Source organism: Miniopterus natalensis, chromosome 21, assembly GCF_054644295.1.
Source record: "Miniopterus natalensis isolate mMinNat1 chromosome 21, mMinNat1.hap1, whole genome shotgun sequence".
Classification (NCBI taxonomy): domain Eukaryota; kingdom Metazoa; phylum Chordata; class Mammalia; order Chiroptera; family Miniopteridae; genus Miniopterus; species Miniopterus natalensis.
In genome coordinates, this window is record NC_142101.1 from 16274794 (window position 1) to 16294854 (window position 20061).

At 47.3% G+C, this 20061-nt stretch overlaps 1 protein-coding gene across 2 annotated transcripts in view; it reads left to right on the plus strand.

Annotated features, from left to right (window-relative positions):
• Positions 1-19801, plus strand: part of ESRRG (estrogen related receptor gamma) — a 362114-nt gene extending 342313 nt beyond the window's left edge. For both annotated transcript variants that reach the window (XM_016221218.2, XM_087828957.1), the window contains exons 6-7: positions 12133-12402; positions 19387-19801. In XM_016221218.2, the coding sequence (XP_016076704.1) occupies positions 12133-12402; positions 19387-19631 (515 nt within the window). In that variant the 3' untranslated portion in view covers positions 19632-19801. The remainder of the gene's footprint in view (positions 1-12132; positions 12403-19386) is intronic.
• Positions 19802-20061: the final 260 nt, after the last annotated feature.

Genomic DNA, 20061 nt, shown 5'->3' on the forward strand with positions numbered 1-20061 from the left:
GTGATGTACACCTAACTCCCGGATATCCGTTCGCATCAGGTGTTACGGTTTTTAAATTGACACCCGGCGCACGGCGCTTTGCGGATCTGAATATTTCATGGGCGACTAAAGCCCCCCTTGGGGATCCCCCGCCATAAACTTTCGGCAGAAAATTCGGAGGGGATTACGAGCTTCACGGAGGAGCGGCTGCCTGGAGTCCATTCTCTCGTCGGGGCGGTTCGTCCCCCGACAGGAATTTCCTGATCCGCTGGCGCTCCTGTTCTCACCCCGAGTGTCACTGCCTCTAAAACACTTGTCATTCTTTAATGGAAACAAAATAGTCATTGCAGCCGGAGCCGCAATGTCACTGCGCTACCCCTTGCTGCGCCGGCGATAGCGGGGATGACAGAGCGGCTCTCAGTAGGGGTAATTAAAATGTAAATATTGATATTTTATTATTTGAAATTACTTTCCAGTGAGGCATTTAATATCCCTCCATCTGTGCGGCTCTGTTTAGCGGTCACTTGACTGCAGCTCAGGGAGACCGGCCAGCGGCTGGATCCCCGTTATGTCAAAATGCTTGTTGCTTGCTTAATTTTGATATCTAATTAAGTGGAAAAGTGCGGTCCGCACCGTAGTCCTCGGCATCTTAACCAGCTGCTTGGGTGTATTTAGAATTAATCTCCACTATGGAATCATCCTAATGTATGCAATTAAGAGTCTGCCGATAGCTAATTAGGTGTATTAGAAGCAGGCAGCTTTTTTTTTTTTTTCTCCTTTTTTTTGGTTTTTTTTTTTTTTTTTTGGCCCCCTTTTATTCTGGACTCTCGCAGACGTTAAGAGGCTCCGGCTGCGGACGCGGGGGCCGTGCCCCTCTCCAGTCGAGTCAGGAGACGGCACAGCTGCCCCGTCGACTCCCCCCTGCGCGGTCACCCTTGTGTCTTCCCCGGCTTGTTTCCTTGCGGGAACCGAATATAGGAATTCCTAGGGTTTCCTGGATCTGTTTGCGGGATCTGAGAGACGTGAAGGGGAGGCAGGTGGGATGCAAAGGTAAACTTGCTCTGCAGGAGATCACAGGGGCGCTGAGCAGAGCCGGGGCGCCTGCGTTCATCGGGGAGGAGAGGAATTACATGTCGTCTGGGAGCTTCTTCCCGCAGCCCCGGCCCCTCTTGCGTGGCGTCCTGCTGTTGATCGTCTCAGCCAGAGGGAAGGGAGGCGCAGGCTCGGTTCGCGTGTCGCGGACCCGCGATGCCTGCGGCCGGCAGCTCGCGTTCCTGGGAACGGAGCTGCATCCACGTGGCCGAGGCATTCCAAGCGCTGCGTTGTTCCCTGTTTGTGCTTTTGTTTCCCTGTAACCCGGCCACCCCTCCCCATCGGGGCCGGCGTGGGGAGAAAGCAGGGGAGGCCCCAGAGAGGGATCGAAGGGGTTGTCTCTGTTGTCAATAAGACGACCGCTGGCCTCCCCGGTGGAACGGATGCCAAGCCCTAATGACTGAGCTCCGCCAGCCGTGAGCTCGGGGTGAATGCTCGTAGACAGATCTTCATGAGACAGGAGGGAACAGGGCGGGGGCCGCCCTTCCGCAGAACGCCGGGGGCTGGAAATTCAGAGGTGCGGTCTGGCCCGGCTGTCCCGCACCCACAGTCTGCAAGGCCTTTAAAACACGCACAGACGGCGAGGGTTCCTAGTATTATTTGAGTGTGGACTTTCAGGGGCGGCGTGCCGTAATTTCACAGCTGTGACGTGCGCCTCACGCGTGGCATATTTCTTCTGCGTTCTTCCATGAATACATATGACAGTTGGTTTTTTAATGGCCTGTGCTATAAATCCTTTAACTTGCATCTATGCTCAAGACCTTCTGATTTTTTTTTCTTTTTTTCCTGCCTCTCCTCTTTCTGGGGCCAGATGTTGGAGACACTGAGTTATAACGTCTTTCTGTTTGAGAAAGGCAAGTAAAAACACACCTGAAGGATCTTTTTTAATGCTTTATTTGTAAACTAGTGCAAACGAGAGAAGGGGCGATGTTAATATTAACGCCACAGACACCAGGCCTCCAATAACGAGTGCTCTTGCTGGAATTCCTGTCTCTATACCAAGGGACCAATTAGGTAAATGTGGAAAGATTCGAAGGCATGTTGTTTAAAATGAATAGAGAAATTATAAGTGGTTTTCTCTTAGAGACCCCAGGCGTAGGATCTGTCCTTGGTCACCTCGGGGAAAGATCAGCACCACCCTCCAGCTTCCTGTAACTGGCAGCGGAAACAAGAGGTTCAAGGTTTTGGTGAGCTCGTGAGATCTCCCAGATATTCACGATGCCAGCGACGCTCTGTGCCTTCAGGCGTGTAGGCGTGGCCTCCACAAGTGGGAAAACGGTGACAGAAAGATTCCTTTGACTAGATGGTGGGACTTAAATGCCAGCGACTCTGCCCCCATCCACTCCAACAGACACTCTGAGAGAAACGCGACTTTCCACTTTCCTTGGGTAGGCGGCACTTATTCCAAAACAGGACTGGGGTGGATTGAGGGTTTATTACTCTCTTCCTCTAATTTTCTCTTTTGTGCTAACTCGGTAAGTTTATATATATATTTACAGATACGCGCATGTATATATATATTTATAGACATATATGTGTGTGTACATACAGAGTGTCCCAAAAAATGTATACATACTTTGAATAATTATAAAAGGCAGTGTTTATTAAAATGCATTTCCGTTTTCAAATTGTAGTAAAATCTGCAGATCGTATGTCTCCGGGTTAGGCTGACTTTTTATAAACCTAAATGGATCTTCCTTGACTTGCCCAGAATATTTGTCTAGGGCTCTCTCTAGCTGTGTTTGTTCCTACAGCAGGTGGAAATGGTTCCCCTCGCCCTGGCCCGTGCGGCCCAGTTGGCTGAGCGTCGCCCGGTGCACCAGGAGGTCACAGGTTCGATTCTCAGTCAGGGCACATGCCTGGGTTTCGGGTTCAATCCCCCGTAGGGGGCGTGCAGGAGGCAGCTAATCGGTGTTTCTCTCTCATCAATGTTTCTCTCTCTCTCTCTCTCCCTTCCTCTCGCTGAAATTAATAAAACATAAAAAAATAGCCCCTCTCCACAAGGATTACATAAGAATGATATACAGACCAGTTTGGCATTTAAATTACATCAACACCAACTTGTGCCGACACAGTGAAAGGTCATAACCGACAAGCACCGTTGTCCCTGTGTGTCAGTGTCGAATTCGCTGCTGTTTAGCGGGAAGTCAGCTCACTCCCCCTGTGCTGCTCCGTGGCTGTCGTGTTACAAATGCTTCTGACAGGTGAGTGTTTACTCACCGAGCATCTGGATGGACTGAGAGGGAGATGCCGCCCCACGGATGCATTTTTAATTGCATTGCCTTCTTTTAGCTGTGTTTGATTTGGGGAGGGGAAGCCCCTAACGGTAACAGCCCAGGGTTTCTCAGTCTGCGTGCCATTTCTTTTTTTTTTTTAAGTGTAGAAAGGGCCTTCCTCAGTTACTTGGGCTTTACAAGAACTAGATTTGAAATCTAAGAATCCATTTTTAAAAAATGGAGACGTACCGTTTTTGATTCCTGCAAGTAGACGGAAGCCGCGAGCGTTTGTTTTCATTCCTCACCAGACTGGGTTAGGATTTCCGAGGTTTAAAATTCTAGCTGCAGAAAATAAATTTACACATTGTCAAATAATTATGCGGCTAGAATAAAGCCGAGAAATTAATTACGGGTACTTGAGAATAATAAAAAAGCCATCGTGACCTTATCATGGGATCTGTTGTGAATGGCTCTTTGTAAATATAAGAGAAAACAGGCCCTGTGACAAAAATGCCTACTTTAATTGCAAATTAAAAAGGAACCGGCTGAGGCTGAGAAATTTAGGCAGGAGTTTATGAGCGTTTAAGTGGCTCCGAAGAAAATCCTATAACTATATAGGCACTTGCAAGCAAAGAGCAGTACATATAATCAGTGCCTTAAGCACTTGTTGAATTGCAAAAAAATAAAAAATAAAAACAATAAGCAACTCTTTTTGTTACATGTTCAGATATCCTCTTGTTGAGAGAGAGGCTGATCCTTGGGACAGTCTCCGAATCAGCCATCCGTTCATTCGGCATGTATTTAATTGAGCACCTGCTATGTGGCAGGGACTGGGGGCGGTGCTGGGGACACAGGAAGGAACAAGGGAGAGGGGGCTCCCTCATCAAGATCTCGGGGAGCGCGGCAGCCCACTGAGGGGGATGCAGATGGATCCGTTAGAGGGCAGGCCAGCACATCCACTCCGTCACGCGCGTCTTTACCTTGAGCTCCACTTTCATATTTTACAACCTACAACTGTCAATTCCCCCGGATGCTGCTTGGGAGCAGTGATTACGGCCGTGGGCCTGGAAAGACAAGAACTGGTGAAAGAGAGACCAGGGAAAGCCTAGCGTGCAGGCCGCCGATGGAGGGCGGTGCTGTGAATCTGGGAAGCGGGGCATCTGTGGGGTTGGACGTTGGGGTTCGGATGGTGAGCTGGCTTTTCGGCACGTCGGAGACCAGCCAGGGAAAACTTACCAGGGGGAGGTTTTTCAGGCAGTGTGGCCGGGGAGGGAGAAGAGGGCAGAAGAGAGAAGGGAGTTCTGTATCGTGCCGGAGAGTTTCAGTTTTGTCTTTCGGAAGAAGTGGAAGCCAAGAAGGCACTTCGATTAGCCGACGGCATACTGTGATTCCACAGATGAAAGAAAGCCTGAATAGCCACGAGGAGGAAAGGAGAGGAAAATAACAGATTTAAGGATGTTGGTATTTCTTTACCCCTGAAGAGATGATGGAGGCCTGAGCCAAAACTACGGAGGGGGGGGCAAGGAGAGAAAGTGAGGGGCACATTCAGATGGACACGTACAGCCCAACAGTGATCTTCCCTCCTCTGAGTGTTCATGCACATTGATGATTCTGTATGGCAGGTACCTTTTCCCCCCCTCATCATGGTCTAAAGTAAAATCTTAGAGGGCAAGGACTATATCGTGTTCACCTTGTATGTTCTGATGTTCCTGAGCCTGGTGCTCCACATACCACAGATGCACCAGGAATTATCCGTTGCTTTGAATTTTGTTACAGTGGAGCCTTTGGAACCCTCATAATGTAGGGCTGGCCCAAAACCTTGGGTGAACATTTCCCCCCCCCTTCTCATTTCACAGGTGAGAAATCAGGAACCAGAGGAACTGAGTCATTTATCAGAGTCGGGCCGTTACTCGGTGGCCAGAGGTAGCACCCAGTGCTAGGTCTCCTCACTCCCAGTCCAGTGACCTTTGTCCAGTGACCACCCAGCTCTGTGCTCCATGCAGATAGTTCTCTGTCACTCTGAGTCAGACAGGGTTGGGAATGGAAGCTCCCTCAGAGGGGTATCTAGACTACATTTCACACTGGACAGGTGAGGAGTCAACCGTGAGTCTGTATCAGTACGTTGGGGCTGCTGTAACAACGTACCACCACCTGGGTGGCTTGAATAACTGAAATTCATCGCCTCTCAGTTCTGGAGGCTGCACCAAGGTTCCTGGAGGGTTGGCTCCTTCTGAAGGCCGTGAGGGAGAACCTCTCCTAGCTTCTCTCCCAGCTTCTGGTAGCCTCAGACATCCCTTGGCATGTAGATGACAGTCTCCTTGTGTATCTTCACATTGCTTTCCCTCATTTTTAATCTTGTTTCTGTCTAAAATACCTCTTTTTTATAAAGTTACAGTCCTATTAGGTTAGGACTCGCCCCTAACAACCTCATCATGACTTCATCATCTTCAAAGACCCTGTTTCCAAATAAGGTCACATTCACAGGCACTGGGGGTTCGGATTCCAAAATCTCTGGAGAGACGCAATTCAGCCCCAACAGGGGCCGAGTTAGCACCAGTGGTTGTAACGCAATGAAATTAGAACTCAGATCTCCAGACCTCAATGTCACTGCTCCCACATTAGTGCCTTCCCTCCTGTATCACTCAAGGACAGCAGACCCTTAGCTTTTGGATATTTGACATTAAATGTTTCCCAGAGACTCTTTCAAAATCTATGGAAATGTGTGTCTGTCAGCTTCACAAATCCCCAAAGTGCACCGTGGAGTCAGCATGCATTTATGTTGGAGTCTTGAATTTCAGATCAAGCCCTGGGCTAACTTGGATGCAGACGGGTTGGGGATTTCCTGAAAAGGGTGATGCCCCGGCTGGCCTGGTTCTCCTCGGACTACTGGTCAGTGCCCTGTGACACCCTATGGTATTTCTACCCCTTCTTACCAGTGACGGGGTGGAGCCAGTCATATTAAAACACGGGTTCTTTTTCTCTCAGATCAGAAAGAGGGCTTCAAAACAGTGCCTTTCCTTATTCAGTATCCATCAAATCCTAAAGTAAGGCTCAGAAGGCCCTTTTCTAAGATAGTTTTTAGAGCTCTGTATTATATGGCACCTATGTTACGTTTTTCTTGATGGTCAACTTGTAGTCACATCAAAAAGGAGATCTTCCCAGGCAGAAATAATAAAAAGTAAAGGTTTTCAACTAATAAAAAATAAAGGTTGTCGGAAGAAAGATCATTAGCTCATTAGCTCAGCCCATACGGGCCTCCACACCTTCCAACACCTTTTCTTTCTTCTTGGCTTAGATGAAAGGATGGGGGGAGTGAAGGGGAGGCCAGGTAAGAGGGAGCTTGGGAAAAGCTGAGGGAATTATTTCCGACCCTCTGTCGTCATTCGGAAGTGGCAGGGAGGTGGGATTTGCAGGAGGAACGGCACACACCCTGTAGGTACTGTCCGGATTCCTATTGCGCATTCACCTGCCCCGCATCCAGGCCTTTCCTTCAAACGAGGTTGGCACTTAAAATCCGCCCACTCACAGAAACAAACAAAAAAGACCCTTGTCATCATTTTGAGGCTCTCCTGTGTTGCCAGGAGAGAATATCCATTTTTAGCTGCCGTTATACTTTTAATTTTTCGAGCAAGCTGGACTGGGAGAGGAGGGACAGTTGCTAAAGAAAGCTTTTCCCCAGTGCCACGGTTTCCATTCCGGTGCCCAGAGTAGGCAGATTGCGAGCTCACCTGCCAGGTGCTCCAGCGGACTCGGTTCAGAGCGATCTTTCTGTCTGGGACTGGTAGAGGCATCACCTTCACGATTCACTTCTCCCCCTCCTTCAATTGACCGCCGCACCCCGAATCCTCGGCTAAATTTTATAGATGGTGGCCAGTCCTGCCGCATCTTAAGATACAAAGGAAATTTTGGATCTGAGTTCTGTCTCCCGGCTTTTCACATGTGCCCTGGGAAACCACTGCTTAAAAACAATGGCTCCGTGGAATCCCTGTGAGCCCCGCTTGAAAGATCAAAACAGAGCCAAGGAAGCCGATTTCCTAAGGAGCCAACACGTGTCGAAACCCACGGCTGAGTTGGCGAGAGAGGGAGCCAGCCCGTGTTCGCCGGTTATCGATCCATCTTAACCATTCCTGCGTTTCAGCCCCACCAGCTGCGGTTGCATCTGAATGATGGGAGATCTGGGCCGCGGTCAGTCTAAAAAGAGTGAAAGACTCGAAGGGCATTACTGGAGGCGTCCTACCTGGTGCTTAAGTCCCCATGAAATCTAGACAGAAGAGTAATCGTCGCTTATAAGGAAGGTTTTTGAGTAAAAAGGTTCAGATGGCACCAGGTAGTTATTCAGGCCCTGGCCTTGGCACCTGCCCATTTGTGGCTGCTCAGCTCTGGCCTGTCGCTCGACCAGCATGTCTCCGTGACTCGGTCGGCGTCCCTCGTGAGTCGTCACGGCATGATTGTAACGCTAGCACGATGCGCTGTTTGTAGAAAAGCGTCCTTGTTGTGCGTGTGGGGCACAGAGAAACTACGGTCGGAAAACAGTGAGCGGGCGCGACCCGGGCCACGCTGAGCGCTGGCGGGGCCCGCTGTCCCCGTCGCAGGGGCGCCGCCCAGGGGAATAGGCCCCGCGGGCCTGCACCCGAAATGCCCACGCGGCAGCCAGCTCCCGTCAACACCCCACTCGGGAAACAAACATTTATGCTTTGTGAAAAGAAAGTGTGTTTCTGAAGAGTCGCCGTCAGGTCATTTTTGCCCTTCACGCTTCCAAGTGCTTTGCCTTTTTTTGTAAGGAGACTGCAAAGTGCACCCGTTTGCCGGGCTAAGGGGGGGGGAAAAGTACTTGACAAGAGCCCTTGGCATCCCCTGAAGTTTCTGGGAGACGCAGGCAAGGGGGTGGGCACAGAGCATGCTTCCTGGGAGCTTCGGGGGTGCCTGCCTCTCGAGCGGTGTTTCAGTCCTTCCCGGCGATGCTTTTGCCAACTGGCATCTGGTTTATTTGGGGCATTTTGCTGTGTGGCAGATAAACTCGCCGTTTAACTGCGGGTCAAGGAAGAGAGTGCTTCTGCAGCAAGATGCCCGAGATGCATTAAGGGGCACCGACCCCAGGACAGAGCGGAGTTGTCAGGGACGCGCGTGGGACGGGCTATAGTCGGAGAAGGAAAGGATGGGCCGTGGTCTCCGTGTATTTCCAAAAAGCTGCGATGCAGCAGAGCGTTTAAAACGATAACCTGTCACACACCGAAGATGAAGACCCGGGGTTGGACAAAACATGAAGCGCAAACGACACAGTGCGACGCGTATTTTATTTCCCTTGGGAAGGAGGCTTCTCGCCAGAGGTGGCTAAATGTTGGGGACGGTGAGGACCTCTAACTTCTGGCCTGATGGCGACAAAACACCACTCAATGCTGGCGAAAGCACAAACAAGCAGTCCCCGTTCCGACACGGGTGTGTGCGTGCCAATAAAGCAGTTGTGCTTTTACAGGATTCCTTAGGCCCCGTGTATTAAAATGTGCATTTTTCATTCAGATCTCGGTCGGTTAAGTTTTTATACTTGGCTCCGATCTACTGATAAAAATAGTATTGTATCCGTGTGCGGGTGTCTATCTGAAATATAGCCAGCGCCCCCCCCCCCCCCCCCCCGGCGCAGGGGGGGAACTTTGTGGAATGAAAAGATAATCTCCGAGGCGTGTTCAGCTTCCTGAGGGGTCAGGTGAGCACAGCCACCCCTGGGCCTGGGGGCGGCAGAGCTCTTGGTGGCAGCGGGGACGTTGCAGAAGCGAGGAGGGAAAGGGTTAACGGGTTGGGAGCCAGCTGTTTCTAGACCAAGAGGAGGTAAAAGTCCAGACTCGTATTTATAGTGTGTAAGGCGCGGAGTGTTGCTTTCTCCACTGTTTTGCAAAATCACACCTGCTTTAATCGCGGCAATAGGCCTGAAGACGGCGAGCCGGCAGACTTGTCAGACCTTCTGTCTTCTACGCAACTCCCCACCCTCCTGATCCCCCCAAAAAGAAAGTAGAACCTTTCTTTACCTTTCCTCTCTTTTTATTTCATTGACAAGTGAAAGGAGAAGGGAAAAACTTAGGTTTATAGGAAGGACACACACACACACACACACAGCCAATAATATAGAAGAAATAAATGGCAGAATCCACCTAAAAAAAATGAACTTTCATTGTGTCTGTGTTTTTGTTGTGTTTTTTTGTTGTGTTTTTTTGTTGTGTTTTTTTTTTTTTTTTTTTTTTTTTTGCTTAATTAAACCCCAAACAAATGTGTGAAATGCTGTGATGGCTGAAAAAATTGTTCATCTGTAAATCTCGGGGACAAAGGGCCCCTGAGCAACTTTCAAGTTTCCGAGCACGTAAATGTCGATAGCCAGCCTTCTCCATCATCAGCACTAAATTCACACTGATGCCTCTTTTCTTCTCGGTATTGATCCTTCCATGAGAACGTAGATTTGTATCTGTTAATTAATGCGTCCTGAAACAGCGTTTGTATTAATCAGGCAGATAAGAAAAATTGGATGCCTGCACCCTCCTGACAACCGTAAAAGTGCTGGCCCTGATAAAATCGTGGATGGGCCTCAATAAAAAAGTTCCTCCTTCCACTCAATAAACTAATCATCCCGCTTTTAATTATTCGGCAGAAAGATGTGTGGAGATTGGGGAATGTGTAAATCTATTTACTAACAGTGGCGGCTGGGAGGGAGGGCGGCTGTCACGGGAAGGGGCCGCGGGCGGCGGCCCCGTCCATCTGCTGCTGCGGGGAGCGGCCGGCGGGGGCCGAGCGCGTTGGAAATGCCCTTTCGCTCCTGACTTCCTAGAGGGCCGCTGGTCTTTTCACCCGTTGAGTTTACAAAAGAAATCCCCAGGCCGTCCCTTTTCTTGAGCTCGCTAGTTGGATGTGCACCGCATCTTTTCTCCTGGGGCGCAGGGGTAGGGGGTAGAGATAGGAAAAAAAAAGAGCAATGTCGTTTGTTCGTGGTGAGCAGAACCTTCTCTAAACCAACAGCAAGTGGAGCCGAGCCCGCTCAGGTTGGATCGGCCCTTTTTCTCTTTGGAATCCCTGTTTAAAATGTTGTCAGTTGTTGTAGAGAGGATTTTAGGAGGATTTTATTAATTGAACCTCAGATTGCAAAGACCAAAAAAAAAATAGAAAAAAAAACCTTACACAGCCATGCCCAAAGGAAGACCTGTCCGGTGATGTGTCCGCAGCTTGCTAAACAAGGGAAGAGATGCTTTTTATGGGCACCTGCAGACCCCCTTACATGAGGCTCGCCCGACCCCTCTTGATGATTTTATTAAACGCTCCTAGTTACTGGAGCCAAATGGCAGGGTACTAGTTATCACCAACGGGCCAGGAAACCTTTTCCTGATCGCACTGTCATTCCTCATATCACGTGGGACAGGAACGGTTTGATATGAACAAAAATGACAAAAACAATGACCCTAGCAAGAGCCTAGGAAGGTTGGGCCGCGCCGCGCATATTTGGTTAGGGTAATAGGGCCTAGCAGGGGAGTAAAAATAGATTTTATAAGTTGCATCATCCAGAAATGCCCCCCTTCTAGAGGTAATGGCTGGTGGCAGTGCCTTAAATCATTGTTCCCAAAGACCAGGAGTGGTTGGTTACATTTGGAATTCCTGGGCATAACCTTGGACATGAAAGTAAAGTTTTAAAAAAGAAACATTTAAAAAAAAAAATACTGTTGGAAAAGCATATGGGGAATATCAGGTATAGTCACGAAGACTTTATTCCTTAAATTTCTTGCGGAATTTCGACCTAGTCCCGCCAAGCCATGAGTATCTCTCTTTACTCCTAAGTAGGCTGAGTTGAACTACTGCCTCCTGTTGAGCCCGATTTTCTGTTTAATATGTATGTTTGCGTGTGTTTTCTCAAGCTCAGAAGGGACTGTAAGCACGCATGTGTAAATGCAGACCGGATTTTAAATAAAGAATTGAAAACAGTCATGCAGGTGTTTCAGATAAAAATACTATCTGATGTAGCCACACTTACTGAATTCGTATTACGGATCCATCTTGTGTTGGTTTTTATATTTTCCAATAAAAAAAATTAAGGTACAGGTAAGTTGTCGTGCTCAGGATGAAACAGCCAGTAGCTCAGTGGAGCCAATACTTAAATTCCAGTCTGGCTCTGCTCCTGTCCTCCCCCCAAAACCCCACTGCCCTCGTATTTAACTTTTTTAAATAACTGGATCTTAATCCCAAGAATAAACCCTCTCTTCTCTTTGGTGAGGAGGCCAGGATGCTAAGCACTCCACTCTCTTTTATGCCAATACTCACCGTTTTAAAAAAGGAATTCATGTTAAAAATGAATGGGGGCAAATATCCAATTACAAAGGCTCTTTTGATGTAAGAGCGCTCCCCATTCACTGCGCTTGTGACTGTCATAGAGAAATGTTTCCCAATTTCACTCCACCGCATGACCTAAATGATTTGTTTTCCTTCATTTTTGGGCTTTTAAAAAAAGAAACGTTCATGTTATCAATAGTGGCTTTGAGAGATGCGCTCATTGAAAATCTGACTTCCTAGGAGAGAGTCATTGAGCCAGAAAATCAAGCATATTTAACGATGACGTTTTTATATTTGTTTTTTGTTTTTTTTTAACTGAAAGGTGCAGAATTCTCTATTGTATTCCTCTCAGCTCAGCCTACAAACCCTCGGGGGAAACACCCCCCGCGTTGCGTTGAGGCTGGTTGGTGACTTTTACTTCGCCATGTGCAGAATGACCGGGGGCGAATCTAAGGGAGGCTGGTGCGGAGGCCGAGCGCCGCTGCGCCCGGTGCGTCCCCGCGAGGCCCCGGCCTGGCAGGGGCTTAATGTGCCGTCTCCCCTGCAGGCTTCTCCACGCTGTCCCTGGCCGACCAGATGAGCCTCCTGCAGAGCGCCTGGATGGAGATCCTGATCCTCGGCGTGGTCTACCGCTCTCTCTCCTTCGAGGACGAGCTCGTCTATGCAGACGACTATATCATGGACGAAGACCAGTCCAAGTTGGCCGGCCTCCTTGACCTAAACAATGCCATCCTGCAGCTGGTCAAGAAGTACAAGAGCATGAAGCTGGAGAAAGAAGAGTTCGTCACCCTCAAAGCAATAGCCCTCGCGAATTCAGGTTGGCACATTGACGTGGTCGCTCTTACGTTGTTTTGATATGTCAGTTTCACCCTTTCCCTTCATTTCCTTTTTTTTTTAATGTGTTTTTTTATTGATTTCAGAGAGAGAGAGAGAGAAACATCAATGATGAGAGGGCCATGGATCGGCTGCCTCCTGCATGCCCCCCGCTGGGCATCGAGCCCGCAACCCGGGCCTGTGCCCTGACCGGGAATCGAACCGTGATCTCCCGGTTCATAGGTCGACGCTCAACCGCTGAGCCACGCCAGCCGGGCTCCCTTCACTTCTTCAGAGATTTGCTAGGCCCTGTTGTAAATTCTGTATGAATCAGCACAATCAGAATCATGATTCCTTTCCAGTGAACAGTTTATAAATGAGAAAAATCAACTTAATGGGGATGGTTTTTATTATACAGGGTGTCCCCCAAAAGCGTACACACACTTCAACAGCTCCTAGCTCAGTTTTGCAAGTGAAATGTATTTTAATAAGCGCTGCCTTTATAATTATTCAAAGCGTGTGTGTACATTTTTGGGTGGGACACCTTATATCTGCCTGTTGCAAGCCATGGAATTTTTGCTACCTCACGCACTTACTAGTTTGTAGTATATATAGGGACACTCTCAGGGCAAAATTAGCTCAGTTGTCTTGTGTGGGCAAATGAAAATAAGCGTGAATCACAAATACGCACAAACCATTTCTCCCCCCTCAAAAAAAAAATGCAACTTTTGCAATTAGAAAAAAACAACAACAAAAACGTATTAAGTGTTGTTTTTAATTTTGGTGATCAAAGAACACTCTGTTTTCTCACCTCCCGGAATTCCCTAGAAGTCAGATTCTGCTGAGGGCGTGTCCCCCTCACAGGTCCTCCCTGTGCAGGAAGGGTTAAGAGTTATGGGAATAAAGTCTTTATATCTGAACTGAAAAGCACTAAAAGAGGGAGCAGCCTCCTAAGTACAGGTCGTTGGCGCTTTGGCGCTTTTCCCTGCGTGCCTCTCCCGATGCTTTCTTGTGGCCTCAGCCTGTTTTAGCATCTGCGTCAGGTCCCGGATAGATCCCTCCTTAATGACGTGCCGATCGTTAGATACCTGCACGTCGATAGCGCGGCTCGGAGGCTGGGTACCATTGACAGTCACACGGCGCCCCTCCGTCCGCTTTTGTTTTGACCCTGTCTTTGAACTTTATCTTGGTTGCCGGCCAGTAGTTTCCCCTTTAATTACAAGAAGGAAACTGTCAATAAAATCTGTTAAATGGGATGCAATGAGTGGCTTGAATGGGCGGATGGCTATTTGTTCAAATTCTGCAGCGTTCAAGGTATTGACAGTTTGTTTTCTGGGGGCCATATGTGGCGATCAATCTCAGGCTGGGCTCAGCCGCGCTGAAAAATGAAAAACCAGATTGCTTTTGCTTAGCCGGGTCTGAGGACTGGGCGATCTGGCGCGGACCTGGGGGGGATGAGTCCTTCTGCCCAGATTGCCCCCGTGAGAGCTCGGGCGACGCGTGACTGTTTTTTAGAAATAATTTTTAATTGATTTTGTAATTAACAGTTCATCTGCAATGTCGATGCACACGCATCCTTGGACGGACAGGAGGGAGGCGGTTTTTCCACAGTGAAGTGGTTCTTGGCGGTCTGTCTTTACGGTGGGGTTGGCGATTCGCACTTGTAATTGTGAGCCCAGCCGTCCCCCCCACACGCCTGGTCCTCTCCTCCTGTCTCCCCGGGAAATGTAAAGTGTGATTCATCGTGACAAATGGCGCTGCTTGCTGTTGCAGACCACCGAGAATCCCTGGTCCTGCTCCCTAGAGAACCAAAGTGGGAAATGGGGGAACCGTTTTCTGAGAATTTGCTAGTTTGCAGAGACTTCCCTGTATGGCCTCTCCCGTGATTAGATGGAAGAGTTGGGAAAGACCTTTTATTTGGTAACCATATAGCGCTTCAAATTTAGACATTTACTTGAATATTTATAAAGCTCAGCAAACCCGTTTTGTAGCTTTTTTGTTTCAAGTTGCTTGTGTCCCATTATTAGCTGATCATGAATGCTGAGCGACGCTAAGCGTTGTATCATCGAAACAGCTGAAATTTTTATAATTTCAGAAGTGAGGTTACGCATGCTTTACGGCCATGGATTATAGCCGAGGGCGCCCGAATTAACGGCAGCATCTCTGCCCCTGTGGCTGAGCAGTGTGATCAGTAATATTCTTACGGAAAAATATTCAAACCCCACTCACCCTTCTGTTAGGGGGAGGAAGGGACCTAACTGTGGTGATCAGGGTATTTAAAGAACTAGTTAGTTGGTGTTTCTTGTTGGAAGCCAGAAATAATTCGCAGGCCCTCCCATTTCCCTTTATTACGGTGTTGTGTAGCGTGACTTTTTCAAAGAAAATCCCTCCACGCCCCGGAATTTCCCTGCGTGTTATGTGAACAGGCTTTGGGCCCCTCAGTGCCGAGAGGAGCCGAGCCGGCGTCCGCAGAGACGGAGAAACAAGTTAGCGCCTTACATGCGGCCTTACATGCGGTTTCCATTCCTACGGAGCCGACTCTCCTGCGCTATATAAACATGGCCTTTCTCTTGCCCTTGAACCTGGAAGCTCCACTATTCTAACCTGGGATAAATGACTCAGAAAGTCCTTTTCTCTGATACTGTATATGATGCCATTCATTCCATCTTTTTACCATTACTGGGAGGACAGTGATAAACTTTGCAGATGTGTTGATGTTTGGATCCAGTGATTTTTATTTTTTTAAACTGCTCATAAAGACATCAGTACAGAAATGCTTTCATAATATTCCTAGATTCCTAAAGCTCATAGGTTTTCTTTTAGTATCTAGAAATTTCAGATCAGCGGAAGTGACTGTTGGTGCAAAAAATTTTTAAAAAAGCTATATCAGCGTTCTTTAATTGATAGGCATCTTAGCAGTCCCTGTGTGGCTGTAGGTGTTAACAACCATTGTCTCATTAATCTAAATTTCAGCTTCTTTTAAACATCTGTCTTGATTCGATAATTATAAATGTTGTGCTTAGGCTCGGGAAACAGGGGATTGGCTTCCTGATAATGACTGTCATATTTTTTGTAGCCGTTTCTGTCATATGTGAATTCAGGAATAGTTAGAACCAGTGGAAGAATAGTTCCTGTCTTCAGGTATATGACCAAAAAGTCCCCCAAAACACCAATATAGCATAAATTGATACTGTCATTCTCACATTCAAATAATTGGAAACCCTATGTAACTGTTCCAATTATTTTTGAAGGTTAAAAAAAGAAGTCAGAGTCTCACTTAAATGAGGTATTCGCTTATTTTTAAATTTATCTTTATTGTTAAAGATATTACAGATGCCCCTCTCTTTTTTTCATTGATCCCCTCAGAATGCCAACAGCCTCCTGATCGCATCCCCGATACCTCTCCGTGGGATGGAGTTTTAAAAGTAAAATTGAAGTCACCGTTTTAACATTGTAATTGTTAGGCCCAGTTTTCTTGACGTAGAATTTTTTTTTCATGTGGGGAACCCTGTGATTCTGTAATTAATTTCATGCCTTTATTGGAAAATGCAGTGAAATGTTACTACAAGCCTTTTGGGTTAGATTATATCGTGATGGGATTCCCTTCTCCCGATCGGTTCTATTGTTTTGTTTTTTTGTAATTTATCTTTATTGTTGGGTTTTTAGTTTTGGGATCTATTTTTCTCTTGATTTTTATATGCACATTTAGAGAGATTAAACTCTTTTGCTTCCACAGCTGCTATCTTCCTCGAATCCAGTTTACCTACTTTTAACCAAAACTTTATGGTTGGCACCTTTTTTTAACAAGTAAGGCCAACTCCTACGTTCATCAAGAGCCAACTTGCCATGACCGTCAGCCAGCGCCCCCCAGCTCAGTACCCCAGCCCCTGAGAGCCAGAGGACTGCTCCATTAGACCCCTTAAATATTGTTTATAAAAACTCTGAAACACAGATTCTCTTTGAGAGAAGAGGCTTCTGGTCACTTCTCTGTCATTTTAGTCATATCGTGTTTCATTCCTTTAATGACTAGAGACGGTGTGAAGTCCTACTTCACAGAGTAAAATGTTGGAAGTTAACGAGCGGGTTCTATTTTATCATCAGGTGTTGAAACTTAATATACGGGTGATACCATATGTATCTTTCATCCCTGGTTATCTTTTAAAATTTTGATTACATTAGAATAGCATTTGTTTGTCTTACTGCCTGGTTCAATAGTCTTCAACTGTAGCTTGGCCATAGAGTCATCTAGATTTTAACAAATACTGATGTCCTGATCCAGCCCCAATTTTCTGATATAAGAGGCCTGGGCTTGGGCCCAGGCATATGAGATGTTTTGTTGTTGTTGTGTTCTTGTTGTGTTTGTTTGTTTTTTACCAACTTAGGCATCATTTTTAAAATATAGCCTCCCCCGTCTAGTTGGTTCATAAATCAATGATTTTCATTATTAAGTTTAGCTGTTTCTCATTTGCAAGAATACTGGGACTATTTCCTTTAAAAACATCAAGTTAAAAAGGAACCCTCACCTACAACCAAAGCTAAATGATTACATAAATTAATGGCAGTTCAGTGGAGCCTGGCATGCAGATATAAATTTAGCAAAAAGAACAGAGCGGGATGAAAGCTACGGAGCCAGAACTTGGACTGGGATCTCTAATGGAGATTAATATTTTCTTCAACAGTCTGCCGGCTGAATCATGGTCTAATTAAATAGTTCAGATTTAGTGAGTTTGCGTTTAAAGTATTAGCAGATCCGAGGACGGGTAAAGCTAAAATGAGTTAGAATCCTTCCTGCAAATGGGAAGTTAAATTATCATAGTAATTTGATTAAATCATTTTTAAATCTCACCAGCTAAATCACAGCCCTTAAAGAATAGTTTGAAGTCTTAATTGCTGTTTGTGAGCGTATCTCTCTGCTATTTGTTCTCGCCTCATTTCCTGTGACATCCTATAATATATCTCCCGCTGGGCCCAAGGAGCGGGGGAAGGCTAGACCTGGGGGGGCCCCCCGAGGTGACCGTGCCGCCGACCTCAGGCACGTGAAGACCCGCCACGCGGGAGGAGGGGTGCCCTGTCTTGTTCCAGGAGCTGGGGCCAGGACCAGAGTTCGGGCACTGGAGTCAGATTTGGGAAAATATGAAGAAGACATTTCTAATAATTAGCTCGGTTCCTTATCAAGCAGAACGCCCTACATATAATTGGAAATGTCTTCATGAAAATGTGGTAGAGAAGGTTCCTGGACAGGGTGAGTTCGAAAGACAATTTCAACTTTTTTTTTTTTTAGAGAGAGACATTGATGGGCTGCCTCCTGCACGCCCCCTACTGGGGATGGAGCCCACCACCTGGGCATGTGTCCTGACCAGGAATCGAACCCGTGACCTTCTGGTGCACTGGTGATGCTCAACCAACTGAGCCGCACCGGCCGGGCTGAGCATGTCTTGAGTTCCAGTCCAGGCCCCCACCATCAACATTTCTAACCTGCGAGAATTCCTTCCTTGTGGCTCCTTCAGGCTGGAATCAAGTCTTGGGCAGTAAACACTTATAAACGACTGTCTTCCAGATGATTCAAAACTCTTTCAAATAAACATGTCACCGGTCACTTAATGCAAATAGTGTCAGGTCACCAATAATGTGGTGAAATGATTCAAAATGACCATGTAAAGGGAAAAACACAACAAAGAAAATCTAAAAATATTACCACTTACAGTCGCAGTCAACCTTTTAATTACTTTGCCATAATTTTTTTTTTTTAATCGTACATTTCGCCACTTGACTTTAAATTACATTTCCTCTCTCTTTTCGTGCATGTGGCCTGACATCTGAATCCTAGGCAAGATCAGGCCACCGCCATACATCTTAGGACTCGGCATTCTCCGAGAACCGGAATTATTAAACACGCAGAATTCCCCCAAAGACCCCATTATGTATAATTAACAGATAAACTGTCATCAGAATCAATAAAACGTGCTAAATGATTCAAACTTGTATATAATTAAGTGTCTCTTTTAGAGCTAGAGCTGTAACTTTTACCCCACTCCCCCCAACCCCATCTCACATTTCTCCCAAGAACCACCGTGGGCAACCCTGTTAACCCTTTCCTTGCTTGACTGCATTAGATTTTTTTAAAAATTAAATTTCAGAACTCCTTCATCTAAAGGCTTTATTTGTGTTCCAGGAGAGAAACAGACTATTTAAGGAACTGTGCATAGTAAACGGAAAATTCTACAACGGGACCCGGTGATCGATCCAGGGTACTCCCAGGGGGGTCTCAAAATCTCAGTCATCAACATTTTTCTCTCCTTTGGGGAAATATGAGCATTTTCAGGGCAAGGTCAGAATTATAAAGAATTTTAAGTCCGCACCACGGGAAGTAATACTCTTAATAGACGGCCTTCCAGAATTGCAGAATGGATGTGCACATGAATGGGGCAGTGACTGGAAGAGCCAAGATTATAATCTGTTCAAGGAAAGGTCTCTCTTGCTCAGTCTTAAGAGGGGGGAAAAAAATCACACAAACAAACCCACACCTTTTATTTTTATTTATTTTATTTTATTTTATTTTTTAAATATCTTTATTGATTTCAGAGAGAGGAAAGGAGAGGGAGAGAGAGAGAAACATCAATGGGAGAGTCATTGATCGGCTGCAGCCCACAACCCGGGCCTGTGCCCTGACCGGGACTCGAATCCCAATCGCCTGGATCCCAGGTCGACGCTCAACCGCTGAGCCCCGCCCGGCCGGGCCAAACCCGCACCTTTTAAATAATGGATCTTTTGTCATAATTCTTATGTTCTCATGAAGCACTGCAAATTATCTCCTGTAGGGTAATTTAGACCAAAAAACCCCCACAAAAGAGCGTTTGGAAAGGCGAGACCCTGAGCCAGCCCCAGCCTAGAGAGGTTCAAGGGCCAGGCTTAGCTCTCGCGACTGTACCCCACGCAGGTTTTCGTGACTGTTAACGGTGCCGTCTCTGTGCTCTGCTTTGTCGCGCAGACTCCATGCACATAGAAGACGTGGAGGCCGTCCAGAAGCTCCAGGACGTCCTGCACGAGGCCCTGCAGGACTACGAGGCCGGCCAGCACATGGAAGACCCGCGCCGGGCCGGCAAGATGCTGATGACCCTGCCGCTGCTCAGGCAGACGTCCACCAAGGCCGTGCAGCACTTCTACAGCATCAAACTGGAAGGCAAGGTGCCCATGCACAAACTCTTTCTGGAAATGCTGGAGGCCAAGGTCTGACCCACGTCCTCCCGGGCCGCCCTCTCCTGCTCGCCGGAAAAGGGGAAACCAACCCGAGAAGAGTGAAGTCGAGGAAACTTTAGAGTTTAGTTACCGCCATCCGAAATCAGCCGAGACTGCGCCGGTCATGTAGCAGGAAAGCTATGAAGCAGCTTCCAGATGCCTCACCTGTTTTTTCTCATTTCTCCCCCGCCCTTCTCCCCCTGTCCCTCTCTCACTCCTTCTGGCCCTCATTTCTCGGCTTCCTTGATTACCGGTTCCCCCTCTCTCTCGTTTCCTCCCTCCCCGCGTCCCCCCTGCTGCTGAACTCTTAAAAGAGGTCTCTAATTGAAGAGAGGTGGAAGCCAGCCCTGCCAAAGGATGGGGATCCATAATATGGATGCCAGTGAACTCATCGCGAACTATGACGTCCCCCAGTGACTAAGGAATC